Source organism: Lycium barbarum, chromosome 3 (assembly GCF_019175385.1).
Source record: "Lycium barbarum isolate Lr01 chromosome 3, ASM1917538v2, whole genome shotgun sequence".
Classification (NCBI taxonomy): Eukaryota; Viridiplantae; Streptophyta; class Magnoliopsida; order Solanales; family Solanaceae; genus Lycium; species Lycium barbarum.
In genome coordinates this window covers 33,031,495-33,048,136 of record NC_083339.1, presented here as the reverse complement: position 1 = coordinate 33,048,136, position 16,642 = coordinate 33,031,495, and the positions used below count along the sequence as shown (strand labels likewise).

The window sequence follows — 16,642 nt, the reverse complement described above, 5'->3', positions numbered from 1 at the left end:
TGAAGGCTTGATTGACTTCTGGAGAATTGAACCGTGCAGGCCAAGGTGCTGATTTGTTTTGAATAACACCTAGCTTCACGTTAAAATAACACGTTTAGGGTTTGAGTTATATTAGGAGGCTTTAATTGTTAAAAAACGTCCAGAGCAAGAATTCTATATGGAAAAAAATTAAAAATTTAGAGTCCTAAATAATAGGAAAATAATTAAATGATTATTTTTAAATATTAGGAAAATAATTATGTGGTATTATAAATATTAGGAAAATAGTAAATGACACTTTTGTCTATTGTAAAGTCTTTTAATGAAGGACAAAAAGTTCAATCAACATTTCTAAGGCCCATCGCACTTTTAATATAACTAGTCTCTATAGACATGCGTTGCCACGACAACTTTAGAAATTGTTATTTATTAGAAAATGTGTGAAAAAAATAGTAGAAAAAATTGCATTAATATTTGTTTAACCTTAAAATGGAGAACAATTGAATTTATGTGTGGTGCTAAAGATATGAGGTTTAATTCAATACGAGATTAGATTACACGATAAACGAATAAGTAAAATGAAATATGTAGATCTGACCAAAGATGAATAATGACTGACCTCGGGTGCTGAGAACCGAGGTCGAATCCTTATTACCGGACGTTTGAACAATGAACAATAAAGAGAACCTTAGAAAAGATGAATGAACTCAAATGATTGTATTGCCTTGTTTAGTACATGATTTCTCTTTTTCTGTGTGGAGGAAGAACCCCTTAAATGAATGGGGCCTCCTCTTTATATAGTAGAGGAGTCCTACCCCTAGTACAATTCTAAGGAAAGGAATCTGTTGACAACTGTTGCCAAGATTAGTGCCGAAATATTCGGTTGAGGGCGGATATTCCGGTCTTCTCCTCATGGTGGTTAACAACCTCTTCATCCTGCCTTAATGCCTCGTTCCAAATCGAGATTGATGCCTGATCCCCGATAAACCGATCGTATTCTGGCCGAGCATAACGTTAACATCGGGAAACCAAGTATATCCATATCCTCAGTTTTACCCGTATATAGATAGTCCCCCTATTTCCTGAGGTGAAATTTTGACGACGGGAAATGGACCCAAATAGAGTTGAGCAGCTGCACCCATCTACCTAGGAAAAGACCTTCTAGTCAACACTTCACTCTGCCCGATGCTAGGTCATTATTACTTAGCCGCCAAATATTTTTTGGGAAACCTCCCTTTGTCAGAGTCCTTGATACGCTACAGGACCCTTTGATTTCTCTTCTATATAAAGCCCATGTATTTTTCTCTTTTTCATGCATCTGCGCTCTTCAAATCTAAACCTTGCTTTTCCCCAAAACCTTGCTGCGATTTCCATACCAAGCCCATAGCCCTCCTCGAGCTTTGAACCTTCTTCCATCAAGGCGTGATCATCCAGTGTTAGGTTATACCTGTCACGGTTATGGCTTATGTTCCATTATTAACCCAAGGTGAAGATCAGTCTTCATTTTTGTCGCCAACGGGGCCCACCGGTTCTGATAAGGAGTTAGAATCTCTCGCTGCTAATATCTTTCCATCGGGATTTAAATATACGAACGACTGCAAAATCTCTTACCATCTTGATTCGGTGGAGAATTTCGAATCTTGTATTGACGATGGCACCATTACCATAGTCAGGGAAGATTGCAACTTAGGCGCAGATGTTGACGTTCGCCCTGTTGGGAATGGGGTAAAAATAAATCACCATGTTGTTGGTTACTCGTTGTCATACACTTATCCTTTCGCCATTAGGTTTACTCTCCCTGTTCCTCGAGTGATCGAGGACTTTTGTCGTCGGTATCGGGTATGTATCGGCGAGATCGCCCCACAGATTTGGAGACTTGTGTACTGCATCGAGAAGTTGGCTAATATGGTCGGGATTGCTTTTACCCTTGACCATTTACTTCATATATACATACCTCGGGTGATCTGAGGGGGGATTGTTCACCTGCTTCCTCGGGGAAACCGAAGCCTGATTGACCCCGAGGATGATTATGACCGGGGGTGGCTTCATCGGTTTGTGATGATACGTACAGCTCAAATTCATCGTCCATCGTCTACCGATTTTCCGGAGATGTGGAACCTATCACCAAATCCGATTGAACCTGAGCTCGATACATTTATCTTTGAATGGGTGGTTACCCTTCTCCGAGCTTCCCGTAACTCAGGCCGTTCCTGGAGGAGAATGGAACCCGAAGGGTGGAAAGTAAAAAGCCATGGTAATTTCTTAATCTGATCATTCGACCTTCATTTCTCTGTATCGTATCTCAATCCAGTTTATTTGATTTTCAGGACTTCCGACGAGAAAAGCTTCTAAGGGAAAGACCGTAGCCGAGGATGTCGTTTGGGGAAGAAAATATCGGTGCCGCCGAGGGTACCTAGACGCAGAGAGACTGGAAGCTTCCCAGTTAGACATTCGGGGGTTGGCTCTCGGGTTTGAACCCGTCATATCATGGAGAGCCGTCGGGAAATGCCTGTTGGCGAAACCCCGCTGATAATAGTACTTGATAAAGAAGATCTGCCGGAGCTGAGTATCCCCGGTTCATCCGCTTCCGGTGAAGATTCTGGGGATACTTAGACGGTGTCACGTACCGTCGCAGCATCCCACAAGATAGGCCGGAGTTCTCAACCTTCGGCTTACTACGCCAGTTAAGGGTGTTGTTATTTTTCTTTCTTTTCTTTTTCAGCTTATGGCCGTAGAGTAGGGCCTTTTCCTCTTTTCTGATGGACCAATGTATCCGAGAAAGTCGGGATTTTGCGAAGTGGAACAAATTTAATAGAATTTTGCGGACCGGTTTTTTATCGGACCTCATTGAGTACTCTATTTGTGTTGTTTGAACCTGCGCTCTTGTACATGTCTTTGCAATATTTGATCAATTGTCATTTCGTTTTATAGTACACCAAAATTTGAAATGCCTCGCTACCGACCGCCACGTTTGCATGTTTTACTCTTTGCACTCAACCGTAATGGGTTTGGAACCGCATCTTTTGTGGTCTATATGGCAGCTTTACCTGATCATAGTAGTATCGGTACCAAGGCCCGACTTGGGTCTCGTCGGGGGATCGGTTTGCTTATGTGTACTCCGATGATCTAGAGGGGCGATCCGGTTCCTTCTCATGTACGCTTCCTATAGATAGATAAGATCAAGATCAAATCTGTCGCGTCGTTCTGACATCGGCATTTGTCAAGACCCGGTTGGTCGCAAAGACGGTTACGGAATGTGAACCGTCTCGGCCCCACTCTATAAAAGCAAAACTCCCCCTTTCACTTTTTCACTTTTCTGATTTTTACAAAAAAAAAAAAAAATTACCTTCATGTGCTTGGATATGCAAACCTTCGTACCTTCTTATCTGTTCTTTATCTCATCTTCAAACCTTCATACAAGTCTTCATACCTTCATATTTCCGTAATGATGAGCAAATCTTCAAAAGCTAAAATCGGCGAGACCTCCCCGGTCCCAAAATCGGAGCCGGTATTGACATATTTCATTCCACAAGATTACGCGACCATCAGGGATTTCAAGGTTGAGAAACCTTCTCAACAAGGGGATCGAGGTGTCGATATATCGGACTATTTGTGCACGATACCCCCGAGTAAACTTGAACAGGTCAAGGAAGACTGTGGGCGGAAGGGTATGGAGGTCGTTATTCTCAATCAGGCTGAAGCTGTAATGACCCATGTGGAAGGGTATTTAAGTGTTTATACCTACCTTTTTACCTTTAGCACAATCGATCCCGTGGTAGTGGATTTTTGCAAACGGTATGATATTTCCCTCGGCCAGATTCATCCGTCATTTTGGAGGATCGTTGTACTCCTCCGTTACTTTACTACGAACGTGAATGTTCCCTTCACGATGAACCATCTACTCCGGCTATATAGTCCCCGTGTTTTTCGAGGGGTAATGATTAAACTCACCAAACGAGCCAAAAAATCTCCCTTTTTCGGTCTTGATGAAGATAGAGACGAGGATGGCAGGGCATATTTGTCCGAGTCAGAACAGGGGATCTGATTCTTGCTGAAAAGTTTCCATTGCCCGAGAAATGGAACCCAACCCGTAAGTAGCTTTACTTTGGTATGGTATGGTCATATGTCTGAACCTACACTAACCCTTTGATTTTACTCTTATGTTCATAGCACTTGTTCGAACCCTCGGTGCGGTTCCAAACATTGATGAATGGATCGGGAAGATCTGTTCCAACTTACCTATGCTGATCGCAACTGGCGACATTTGTCTCGGTCCCGGTGGGAGGCCAAAAATCACGATAAGTCCTTCCACTAGAGCTCTGCTCCGTCTTCCTTATGTGCTATACCGCGCTTGATAAGTTTAAACTTTTCTTCTTTCCTTTACAGGTCTTTCAAAGGCCACCAAAATCCAGGGACAAGAGGTTGTTGAGGCCTCAGTCGATGAACAAAACATCGAAGTTCCTGACCAAGGAGACAAGGCAGAGAGGAGGAAAAAACGATCCTCCGAGTCTTCTCGAGATCCTTCCGAGGCCAGGAAAAGATCGAGGCTCACAACTAGAGAGACCTCTTTGGAAGATGTCTCGGCCCGGGCCCTGGACGTCAATGTTGTTGGTCAACTAATAGATCATTCCGATGATGAAGACCAGGCGTTGGGTAACCGCCGACTTATCGATGAGGGCCTCAATCAAGAGCTGACCGGCTCTACAGAGATTACTCCACCCTTGGTGGAAAGCTCAAGTCCGATCCTAGCGGGCTCAAGGGATATCCCGAGATCGATGGTCGTGGGGAGCGTTAGGTTAAAGATCGGGACGTCCAAATATCCTACTATCAAGCCCGCACCCATTCGAGGCTCGGGACGGCTCCCAACCGTAGCCGCTGGATCGAAGACAACTCCTTCTGTACCGAGTTCAAAGGTACTTAACATTCCGCCTTTGTATGGTATTGGTTCTGTCCTCCCGATACAAGCTGTGGCTTCGGCTGAGACAACTATTTGCATATAGGACTCGCCCCCTCGATTGGTGGGTATTTCCACCGACGATGCTAAAGCTAAAAACAAAATGACCGAGGGGTTAACAGGGCCAGAAGAGACAACCAGTTATGGGAGTTATGAGATACCCGCACCTGGAATGTCGGGCTTCGAACATTTATCTATCCCCGTGGCCAACTGTTTCGGGGTTAATTCCGATCCCAGATTGGAGAAAGTCTTTCCTGCCCCCACCGAAGTCTTTCCTGCCCCCACCGCTGACCCGAATCGGAAGAGGTTGATCTCTTTTAAGGTGCTGACCGGTATGAACATATTGTCAAGGCCGGTCGGGGTGGCCAGCTATCTGTACCCTCTGATGTCCCAAGAGTACCGAAAGAAGATAGCTAAAGTCAGCGAATCCTGGCTTTTCAATGAGGCTCAGCAGGCTTTGAACTGAGTATGTCTTGTTCCTTCGTTTTTTCACTTAGCTTTATTTCTTGCCCCATCTTAATAACTGCTCCTCTTTTCCTTACAGGACTCCGTGCTTCATCATGCAAGCTTCCACCGATTTAGGTCAGAAGTGGATCAGCTCAAGGATGAGCTCAAAAGGAAAACTCAGGAGGTGGATGAGCTCATGGATCTCTATGGGCAGAAATTGGAATACATCTCGACTCTCCCTGATCTCTCTACCCTTAAATTAGAGTTGGCAGCAGCTCGAAACGAGGCTACCGTGGCCAAGCGGGAACATGACCAGCTGGCAGAGAAGGTAAGGGATTTTAAAGTTTATAATAAACCTTTAATCGCCGATGCTAATGCCCCTCCCTCTCAGGCCCGGGCTTATTTTAGCCAGATTGATCAACTTCGGGCGGAGCTTGATGGGATCAAACCCGAACTCAATACCCTCATAGAAATGACAATTGGTGCTGTTGCCGAGTGGGATGCTCTTAAAGAGAAGCTTCGGGTGATGGTGGAGCAAGTTAACGAACTCGGGTCGTCACTTGTTGCGGCCGAGGCAGAGCGAGATAGACTGGGCCGGGATATCACTGATCTGCAGGCTGAACGTAAAAGAGCCCTTGGCCAAATCTCGAGCTATGACGATATTTTGGACTAGTATAAAGCCGACGTGACCACTGCCGAGAAGGCTAGTGATCTTCGAGCCGAGTACGTGCGGTGTTTATCTCGAAGAGAGGCCCTCGAAGAAATTCCATCCACCAGAGTGGATTTATCAGATCTTATCGAGGAGGCCAAGAGGCTCGAGGCAGAGGCAGAGGCAAAGGCTATATTCGATCCTGAGGGTTCGGATATTGACCTCGAGTCAGCCGAGGAAGAGACCGAAGGCTCGGGTGAAGATTAGACTTAGGGGCCTTATGTTTCTTTTTGTTTTAAGGCTGTTTGTTTGAGCCTTTGTAAATCCTCTATGTGTATATGTGTGTGTGTGTGTGTATATATATATATAAAGAAGAGATTTTCATTCGGCCTATTCATCGCTTTTCGTTGCCTTTTATTAAGTGTTCCTCGGTTTGTCGTTTGTCCGATTCATGCCACTATTTTGGCTTGCATTATTGTTTCAGCCAGAATAAAATTTAAGTGGTAATGATTCGTGATCGGGTTTTTAGTCCATGTTGACTTTGATCATTGTTTTATTTATAAATGGCAAGACAGACCGGATCACAATATTTTTTGTGTTTTTAGACCGTAGTCTTTAACTGTAGACCGTAGTCTTTAACTGTAGACCGTAATCTTTAACCGTTTAGACCATATTCTTTTAAGTTTGCGTAAGTTTTTTAGACCGTAGTCTTTAACCGTTTGGACCATAGTCTTTTAAGTGTACGTAGTTCTCATACTTAGGAGTCTGGTCCGGCGAAATGTAATATTGGCAATACTAGATTATCTTAATCGAGACAAGATTTTTATTGATGAACCGACTGGAGATGTAACTACAATCATTGCTGTGACAAGAACAAACTAATTGGACATGATTCAATTTATCGTTTGGTCCTTATATCTGGTCATATCGTTCAAGCCTTGGCTTTACATAGTTATCACTTAGCCCCTTGCCGTGGCAAGAACAAACTAATTGGACACGATTCAATCGATCGTTTGGTCCTTACATCTGGTCCTATCGTTCAAGCCTTGGCTTTACATAGTTATCACTTGGCCTAGGGATAGTAGTCCCCTAGTATTCGAGTCCGAAATATGAGGGCTCGTGTACTATTGGTCCGATATGTGCAATCCCCAATCCTCGATCTTTGATCGGTCTGCTCTATTCGCGTAGCACGCTGTTTGGCGCTGCCTCATTAAAAACCTTACCGAAAACCCACTTTGGGACAAAACGGTCGAAGGGAAAAAGAGTGCAGCACGTGCTTTCAGTCTTAAGTCTATGACTCTCCAGTTTCCACTGTGCTGCTCCCGATGCCTCTTAGGTTGTATCCCTGCGTGGTTAGATTGAGAGATAAGAAAAGTCAAAAAGAAAAGCTATTCGTACTGTTAACAATAATACCTCTTTAGGTGTGCCACGTTCCAGTTATTTTTCAACTGTTTTCCGTCTTCGTTCTCGAGCTGATAGGAACCTTTTTCGATTATTCCGGTGACTCGATATGGCCCTTCCCAATTCGGGGCTAGTTTTCCTTTGTGGGGGTTCTTGGTGTGGAGTGTGACTTTCCTCAGTACTAAGTCCCCAATCTGAAAGTGCCTGAAGTTAGCCCTTCAGTTATAATATCTTTGCATCCTTTGTTTTTGTGCGGCTATCCGGATATGATCAACTTCCCTCTTTTTGTCCACGAGATTAAAACTAGCAGACATTGCTTTACGATTCAAGTTCTCAGTGGCATATTGGAATCTTAAGCTTGGTTCACCGACTTCGACGGGTATTGGGGCCTCGGCTCCGTATACCAGGGAGAACGGAGTTTCCCCGGTGCTTGATCTTACCGTCATGCGGTAGGCCCATAAAACCTCGAGCAGAACCTCCTTCCACCGGTACTTATACCCAGCTAGTCTTTTCTTTAGATTTTACAGTATAATTTTATTGGTAGATTCAGCCTGGCCGTTCGCGCTTGGGTGATATGGGGTGGACAACATCTTCTTGATCTTGTATTCTTCGAAAAACTTGCTGACCTTGCTGCCTATGACCTGCTTCCTGTTATCGCATGCGATTTCCGCAGGTACTCCGAATCGACAGATTATATGGTCATAAATGAAATCAATAACTTCTTTCTCCCTGACTTTCTCGAATGTCTGTGCTTTAACCCATTTAGAGAAATAATCAGTCATAAGTAAAATAAATTGCGTCTTACCTGGGGCCCATGGCAAAGGCCCCACTATGTCCATACCCCATTTCATGAATGGCCATGGAGAAAAGACCGGATGAAGTTCTTCCCCAGGTTGGTGTATTGACAGAGCGTGCCTTTGGAATTCGTTGCACTTTCGAGCGAAGGCTTTGGCGTCTTTCTCCATTTCGTTCCAATAGTAACCCGCTCTGATCAGCTTGCGGACCAGTGAGTCGGCTCCCAAATGGTTTCCGCAGGTCCCCTCGTGAATTTTCCTCATAACGTAGTCGGTTTCTACCGGCCCTAGACATCTCGCCAAGGGGCCGTGGAATGACCTTCGGTATAACTGGCCATCGACCAAACAAAATCTAGCTGCTTTAGTTCGGAGGGCCCTTGATTCCTTAGCATCGGAGGGTAGCTTTCCTGTTTGAAGACAGTCTATGTATTTGTTCCTCCAATCCCAAGTGAGGCTGGTTGAGTTTATCTAGGCGTGACCGGTCTCTATGACCGATCTCATCAACTGCACCACATCTCCAGAATTAAACCTATCCGATTCGCCCGATGATCCCAAATTTGCAAGGGCATCTACTTTATTATTTTGATCCTGAGGCACGTGTTCCAATGTCCATTCCTTGAACCGGCGAAGGACAACTTGCAGTTTTTCTCGGTATCTCCGCATTCGGTCATCTTTGACTTCAAATGTTCCAGTCACTTGGTTGACCACCAAGAGAGAATCACATTTGGCCTCTATGATTTCGGCTCCCAAGCCTTTAGCCAGTTCTAAGCCTGCAACCATAGCCTCATACTCGGCTTCGTTGTTAGTCAAAATAGTAAATCTAATAGATTGTTTTATTATGTCACTCGAGGGAGGTTTGAGAACGATCCCTAACCCGGACCCTTTTATATTAGAAGCACCGTCTGTGTAAAGGGTCCAGATTTTCGAACTAGTCCCTGAGGCAAGAAGCATTTCTTTATCAACCTTGGGGATCATGGCCGGTGAAAAATCGGCTACGAAGTCCGCTAGTATTTGGGATTTGATAGCAGTTCATGGTTTATATTCAATATTATATCTGCTAATCTCCACAACCCATTTTGCTAATCGGTCTGAGAGTTCGGGTTTATGCATGACATTCCTTAAGGGGTATGACGTTACGACGCATATGGGATGACTTTGAAAGTCAGGTTTAAATTTTCTAGATGCGCTCAATAAAGCCAAAGCAAGTTTTTCTAAATGCGGGTACCTGGTTTCAGCGTCACCTAGAGTTCTGCTTACAAAAAACAAGTTTTTCTAAATGCGGGTACCTGGTTTCAGCATCACCTAGGGTTCTGCTTACATAATAAACTGGTTATTGTGTACCTTCCTCCTCTCGAACCAAGACACCACTTACCGCTATCTCAGACACCGCCAAGTACAAATACAACTGCTCATTCGCTTTTGGCGTGTGGAGCAAAGGCGGGCTTGATAAGTACTTCTTGAGTTCTGCTAAGGCCATCTGACATTCGGGGGTCCAAGCAAAGTCGGTCTTTTTCTTTAGCAACGAGAAAAATCGATGACTTTTATCCGAGGATCTGGAGATGAATCGGCTTAGGGCAGCTATCTGCCCGGTTAATCTTTATACCCCTTTGATGTCGTTTATCATGGTGATGTCTTCAATTTCCTTTGTCTTATCCGGGTTGATTTCGATCCCTCGATTCGATACCATGAATCCAAGAAACTTACTCGAACCAACACCGAAGGCACACTTTTCCGGGTTCAGCTTCATGTTATACTTCCTTAATATACTGAAGGTTTCTTGCAAATACTTTAAATGGTCTTCTGCTCGCAGGGACTTAACGACCATGTCATCTATATAAACTTCTATTGATTTCCTTATTTGGTGCTCAAACATGCGGTTGGCTAGCCGCTGATAGGTGGCACCGGCAATTTTTAGGCCGAAAGGCATTACATTATAATAATACGTGCCAGACCTAGTTATGAAAGAGGTTTTTTCTCGATCCTCCGGGTCCATCTGTATTTGGTTGTACCTGGAGTAGGCATCCAGGAAGCTCAGTGTATCGTGACTAGCAGTAGCGTCGATCATGCGATCGATGCTGGGTAAAGGCAATGAATCCTTCGGGCAAGCCTTGTTTAAATCTTTATAGTCTATGCGCATTCCAAATTTATTTCCCTTTTTAGGGACTACTATAACATTAGCTAACCAGTCGGGGTATTTAACCTCTCGAATGGATCCTATGTTAAGGATCTTGGTTACCTCGTCTTTGATGAATGCATCCTTTACCTCGGGCTGCGGCCTCCGCTTTTGTTTGAAGGGAGGAAAACTTGGATCTAGACTCAACTTGTGTGTTGTCACCTCTGGTGGGATACCTGTCATGTCTAAATGGGACCAGGCAAAGCAATCTGAGTTATTTTTAAGAAATTCAATAAATGTTTTCCTGAGATCGGGGGTTAGCCCCGTGCCTAGGTATACCTTCTTGTCCGGTGGATGAACAAACAATATAACTTGCTCGAGTTATTCGACTATGGATTTAGTGGTATCTGAATCATCGGGCACCACAAAGGTCCTCGGAACTCCGAACTCTAACTCTTCGTCTGGTGTGTTCCTATTTCGATCTTCCGAGGACTCCGGGATCGGAATCTGTGATTGCTATTTGGCACTTTCCCCTTCGTTCCAATCCGGTATCTTCGTCGTCTTAACAGAATCTTCGACGCGAACATTTTCTTTGCGGCCTGTTGTTCACCATGAATGGTTTTGATCCCCTCTGGGGTCGGGAATTTTAACGCCTGATGCATAGTTGAGGGGATTGCTTTCATGAGGTGAATCTACGGTCTTCCTAATAATGCGTTGTATCCCATGTCTCCCTCTATCACATAAAATTGGTCTGCTGCGTAGTTTCGGACGTATTGATTGGTAAGCTGATTTCACCCTTCGTCGTTTCGCAGGCCATGTTGAATCCATTGAGGAATCGTATTGCTGACACGATCTGATCTAGTAGTCCCAGCTGCTCGATGACTCTCCATCGGATGATATCAGCCGAGCTACCTGGATCAATCAGCACACGTTTAATTCTAAATTTATTGACAAGCACAGATATTACCAGTGTGTCGTTATGAGGCTGAACGATGCCTTCCATGTCCTCGTCACTGAACGAGATGGGACCGTTAGGGTCATAATTCCGAATACGCTTTTCTCTTGTTATGGAAACTTTGGTGCGTTTCACTACTGGCCCCAGGGGAACGTCCATTCCTCCCGTGATCATGTGTATCACTTGGTGAGGCTCTTCCAGTCTATCTTGCTCGTTCACTTAGAAATTCTCGAAAGTGTCCCAAATTAAACAGACAGGCAACCTCCTCTCTCATCTGTCGACAATCTTCGATTCGATGGCCGTGAGTGTGATGGTATTTCCAAATAAGGCTTTTATCCCGCTTCGTTGGATCAGATTGGATTGGCCTTGGGTGTGTCGTTTCTCTGTTACGGATAACGGTCGTTGCTATGGTCGCTACGTCGACGCATAAATTATACTCGGATAACTTTGGAATTTCTCTATTTCCCGAGGTTCTATCAACAACATTTCTTTTCATTAATCGACGATTACTTGGGTCGCGATTGTTCCTTCGATCATTCATCCTATCGTTCTTGCTCGATTCGCTATTGCGCCCGTCCCCCCTTCGATCAGGTGGGTAAGGTTGATACCTGTCATATGATGGTCTTGAATCTCAATCTGTCGTTCTCCTCGATCGATTAGTGTCGTTCTCCTCGATTGATCATTCCATTTATCGGAATGCCATAATATTGAGGCGGCTCTCAGAATCTTATCATCTTCGACCCTGATCTTCGATTGATACCTGCTGTGCACATCAACCCATGCGATTGCCGGGTACTCTATCAGATTTTGCTTTAGCTCCATAGATGTGATCGAGCTTCTTGAGTTGAGCCCTTGAGTGAAAGCCTGAACGGTCCAATCCTCAGTGACCGGAGTTAAGTCTATGCGTTCCATTTGAAACCGGGCCACAAACCCGTGGAGGGTTTTGTCATCTCGCTGCTTAACGTTGAATAAGTCCGATTTTCGGGTTTCGACCTTGATGGCTCTGGCTTGAGCTTTGACAAAAGCATCCGTGAGCATGGGAAATGAATCGATCGAATGCTCGGGCACGTTGTGATACCATATCGTTGCTCCCTTGGACAGGGTTTACCCAAATTTCTTAAGCAGCACTGATTCCCTTTCATCGTCGGTGAGATCGTTGCCTTTAATAGCACACGTGTATGCGGTCACATGTTCGTTTGGATTTGTTGTCCCGTTATACTTCAGGGTATCGGGCATGCGAAATCTCTTCGGGATTTTCATCGGCACAACACTTGGCGGAAAAGGCATTTGGACAAATGTTTTTCGAATCCGGTCCCTTCAACACCGGAGGTGCCCCAGGAATCTAGTCGATCCTCGAGTTGTAGTTCTCCACCTTCCTATCGTTCGCCTCTATCTTCTTTTCGCCGGATTCGACTCGTTTCGTCAATTCTTCGAGCATCCTTACCAGCTCGACACTATGCCTGAGATGGTTCTCGTTATTTCGAATAGCGTGCCTTTTTTTCGTTTTCTCGGTCTGTTCCGATGGAGCAACATCGGGTGCTTGATTTCGGTTTTACAATTGTGCTATGATCTCTTGCTGGGCATGTAGTTGGGCCATAGCCATGTCCAACTTGTTTTGGAGCTGTTGCAGCATGGTTCCATTATCCTCGCCAGTCGGTACGTTGCCCACTGATGATCCGACTTGGTCAAGATTAACTGGGGGTCCGTTGTTGTTAGGTATGCCCTCATTGTTGTGTTCGTGATGGCTTGACTCAACTTGAAAATTGACAGAATGGGAGTCCGACATGTCTGGTAGACCTGAAATCAAACCTTAAAGAACAAGTGTAAAATATCGAGTGTAATCAGAACTTTGTATTAAACCACCACTATTATCTCTGGCCCCACGGTGGGCGCCAAACTGTTTAACCTTAAAACGGAGAACAATTGAATTTATGTGTTGTGCTAAAGATATGTGGTTTAATTCAATACGAGATTAGATTACACGATAAACGAATAAGTAAAATGAAATATGTAGATCTGACCAAAGATGAATAATGACTAGCCTTGGGTGCTTAGAACCGAGGTCGAATCCTTATGACCGGACGTTTGAACAATGAACAATAAAGAGAACCTTAGAAAAGATGAATGAACTCAGATGATTGTATTGCCTTGTTTATTACATGATCTCTCTTTTTCTGTGTGGAGGAAGAACCCCTTAAATGAATGGGGGCCTACTCTTTATATAGGAGAGGAGTCCTAACCCTAGTACAATTCTAAGTAAGGAAAGGAATCTGTTGACAGCTATTGTCGGGATTGGTGCTGAAATATCCGGCTGAGGGTGGATATCCCGGTCTTCTCCTCATGGTGGTTAACAGCCTCTTCATCCTGCCTTAATGCCTCGTTCCAGATCGAGCTTGATGCCTGATCCCCGATAAACTAGTTGTATTCTAGCCGAGCATAACGTTAACATCGGGAAACCGAGTATATCCATATCCTCAGTTTTACCCATATACAATATTAAGAAAATATTTAGTTGAGCAAGGAAATAGAATCAAGGTCGTACAAATGTAACTTCATAAACTTCAATTTGGTATAAGCTAACGAATGAGATTATCATACCCAATAAGAAGATAGGATGAAAAAGTAATACTAATAAATGAACAATAATTCCAAAAATTAAATTAAAGGTAGTTGCATTCGTATGTTACTTGATCTCAATTATTGTATTTAAGTTTTTATTCAAACAAAATGTTGTCATGTAAAAAATTTAAAGGAAACATATAATAAAAAACAAAAAACGACAGTAGTAAGTATTGCTAGGGAAAAGGTTTTTCTTAGTTTTATTTTGCTAGAACTTGCTAATTTCTTAAAATTCAAAGATAATGAGTAAGTAGAGTCCTTATTTCCTACTAACTCAAATTTATAAACGAAAAGAAAAGGAAGTAAGGGAGTAACGTTGGGTGTAGGATTTTGGGTTTTCAATTTGATTCGAAGTCCTAGATATTATGAAATAATTAATATTACAATTTTATCCAATATGAAATGAACTTTTTAGAGAAGATTTTAACTAATAAGGGTACAAAAGTCGTTCAATAATTAAAAGCTATTTTGGTCAATCAACATTTATATTCATACTTTTATAATAATTAGTCTCTATAAACGTGCAGTTGCACACTATTCCAGTCAATCACACTCTTAGTAAATAACTATTAGATATTATTTGTAACTATATACATTTATCTTATGAGTTAAATTAACGTTATTACTATATTTTGGGCTTGTATCAACTTAATACTTCTTTGAAATTGATGTTCTCAATATTTGTCCTTTTCTTCTTTTTCCCATATAAAAAATATGTTACGACTAAGATAATTCAATTAGAGATTAAGTGAACATATATTTATTTATTGTTATTTACAGATAGAAAAGTATTGAAAATCGTTACCAAACATAATCACATTATCATAATAGCAATCAGTTTTAATAATATTTGGTTAAAAAAATTTAAATTGATAACAAAAGCAAGACATAATAATATTTTCTATTTAAAGCTGCAAATATATATATATATAAAAATAGTATATCCAAACAATCCATAAATAAGTATAAATCAATTCACCAATCTGCACCCCGTGAAGAGTAAGTCAACGTAGTTAAACAAATCACAAAAACAAATATAGAAAAAGGAAACTCATACCCTATTTTACAAAATGCAGATTGTCAAAATTTTATTGTGTGCTACATAAGATACTCATGAAGTGTTTTATAGATAAGCAAAAAGATTTTAAGAATTTGATTAACATAAACTTATTTTTCTCAGAGCGATTAAAAGGAGAGTGTCCCTTTCACCGAGACAAATAACCCATTTATAATCAGGGCCCTTTGGCTCATAATTAGTATGAAGGAGTCTTTTACTAACTATATTGGGGAAAAAGAAAAAAGAAAAAAAACAACCGTGTTTAGTTTTAGCTAGGATTCTTCCCCAATTTTAATCACGACGTTAAAATTATTTAGAAAAAAAAAAGACCTTTTACCTAATTTCCATTAATGTAAGTGTTTTAGTTTACACGTGATTTTTATATTGTTGTGTTAACTGGTGTCTTAAATTAACATGACTGTTGATAGAAAAATTTATTAGACAAGTAAATTAACATAATGTTATTTCACATCAATAAAGCCGTGCGAATATTAGTTGACAAGCTATTCGACTCCTAATAGAATTAATTAGATAACTCTTTTATTTTTATTTTTTATTCTACCTTAATTCCTAAGTATCCTATTTTCCCTTAAAAAAATATAACAAAATTCCTAGAATTTTATTTTGAATCCTAAGAATCTTCCTACATCCAGATACTATGTATGTTAGCCTACCAAATAGATTAGAATCCTAGAACAACACGCTTTTTCTCCTAAACCAAACCAATCCGAATACGAAAAAAGAAAATAGTATATTACAATTATATCCAATATTATAGTTATATCAAAAGACTATTTTGATCAACCAAGATTTATATTCATGCTTTTAAAATAATATAGATATAGATTATAACCGGGGGGAAAGAAAATTAGTGTACCAAGAAAGTATTTAGGTAACCTGTAATTATACGTTTTGTGTGCTATATAAGATCACGAAAACTTCTTTTAGGATAGATTTAAAAAATAAATAAATTGCACTTATAGTGCATACAAATACTACGTACCAGGTTTTTAATTTACATAAAATCATACACAACATGTTTTAACCCAGGTTAAGGACATCATGTTCTTATATACTATCGTGGTATATATGACATCCTGCCGGTGGCGGAGCTAGAAGCCGAGCTACGGGTTCGACCGAATTCAGTTGCTATAGTTCAAATTTTATATTCATATTAAAAATTTATTGAATACGTACAAAAATTAAATTCAGAACCAGTTACTATACACCTGATAGTGCAATTATAGAATTTAGAACTCATAATATGCAAATCTTTGCTCCGCCATTTTATTTATTTCTGGCCTTTCGTTTTCCAAATATATTCTCAATTTCCTTTGTTTTGTTATTTTCCCCTGCTGTCAATGTATTGAAAAAGATAAGGAGTAAAGTTTTTTTGGGCATTTGTCAAATACCAGATCTTTCATATTCTTCCTGTAGGCGTTTTGCAGATTTCGTTATGGGATTGGACGGTCTCTTGCATCATTTTTAGTTGGTCAGGATAGATATATGAGTGTTGCATTTTTTAGTTTGAAGTTTTTGAAGCTTTCGAAGGTAGGAGTAGCAAGCTCTTGTTCTTCATGTTGCAAGCTGACAACATTTTTACTAATGTACAACATCATATCTAAAACATACAAGTACTTAAAAGAAAGGAAAATACATAAAATCCCCCCCTAA

At 41.6% G+C, this 16,642-nt stretch overlaps 1 protein-coding gene across 1 annotated transcript; it reads right to left on the bottom strand.

Moving 5' to 3' along the window:
- Positions 1–8,692: 8,692 nt before the first annotated feature.
- LOC132630671 (uncharacterized) lies at positions 8,693–9,701 on the bottom strand. The gene is made up of 2 exons (XM_060346227.1): positions 9,566–9,701; positions 8,693–9,159 (listed from the first exon to the last, which is right to left on the bottom strand). The coding sequence occupies exons 1-2, from the start codon at positions 9,699–9,701 to the stop codon at positions 8,693–8,695; spliced, it is 603 nt and encodes a 200-aa protein (XP_060202210.1).
- Positions 9,702–16,642: the final 6,941 nt, after the last annotated feature.

Bases quoted from the DNA above. Each gene is read 5' to 3' on its own strand.
- LOC132630671 (XM_060346227.1), bottom strand. From the start codon at position 9,701: ATGGCCTTAGCAGAACTCAAGAAGTACTTATCAAGCCCGCCTTTGCTC. The intron at 9,160-9,565 runs GTACACAATAAC...TTCTTGCCTCAG, and splicing joins CTTGGTTCGAGAGGAGGAAG to GGACTAGTTCGAAAATCTGG.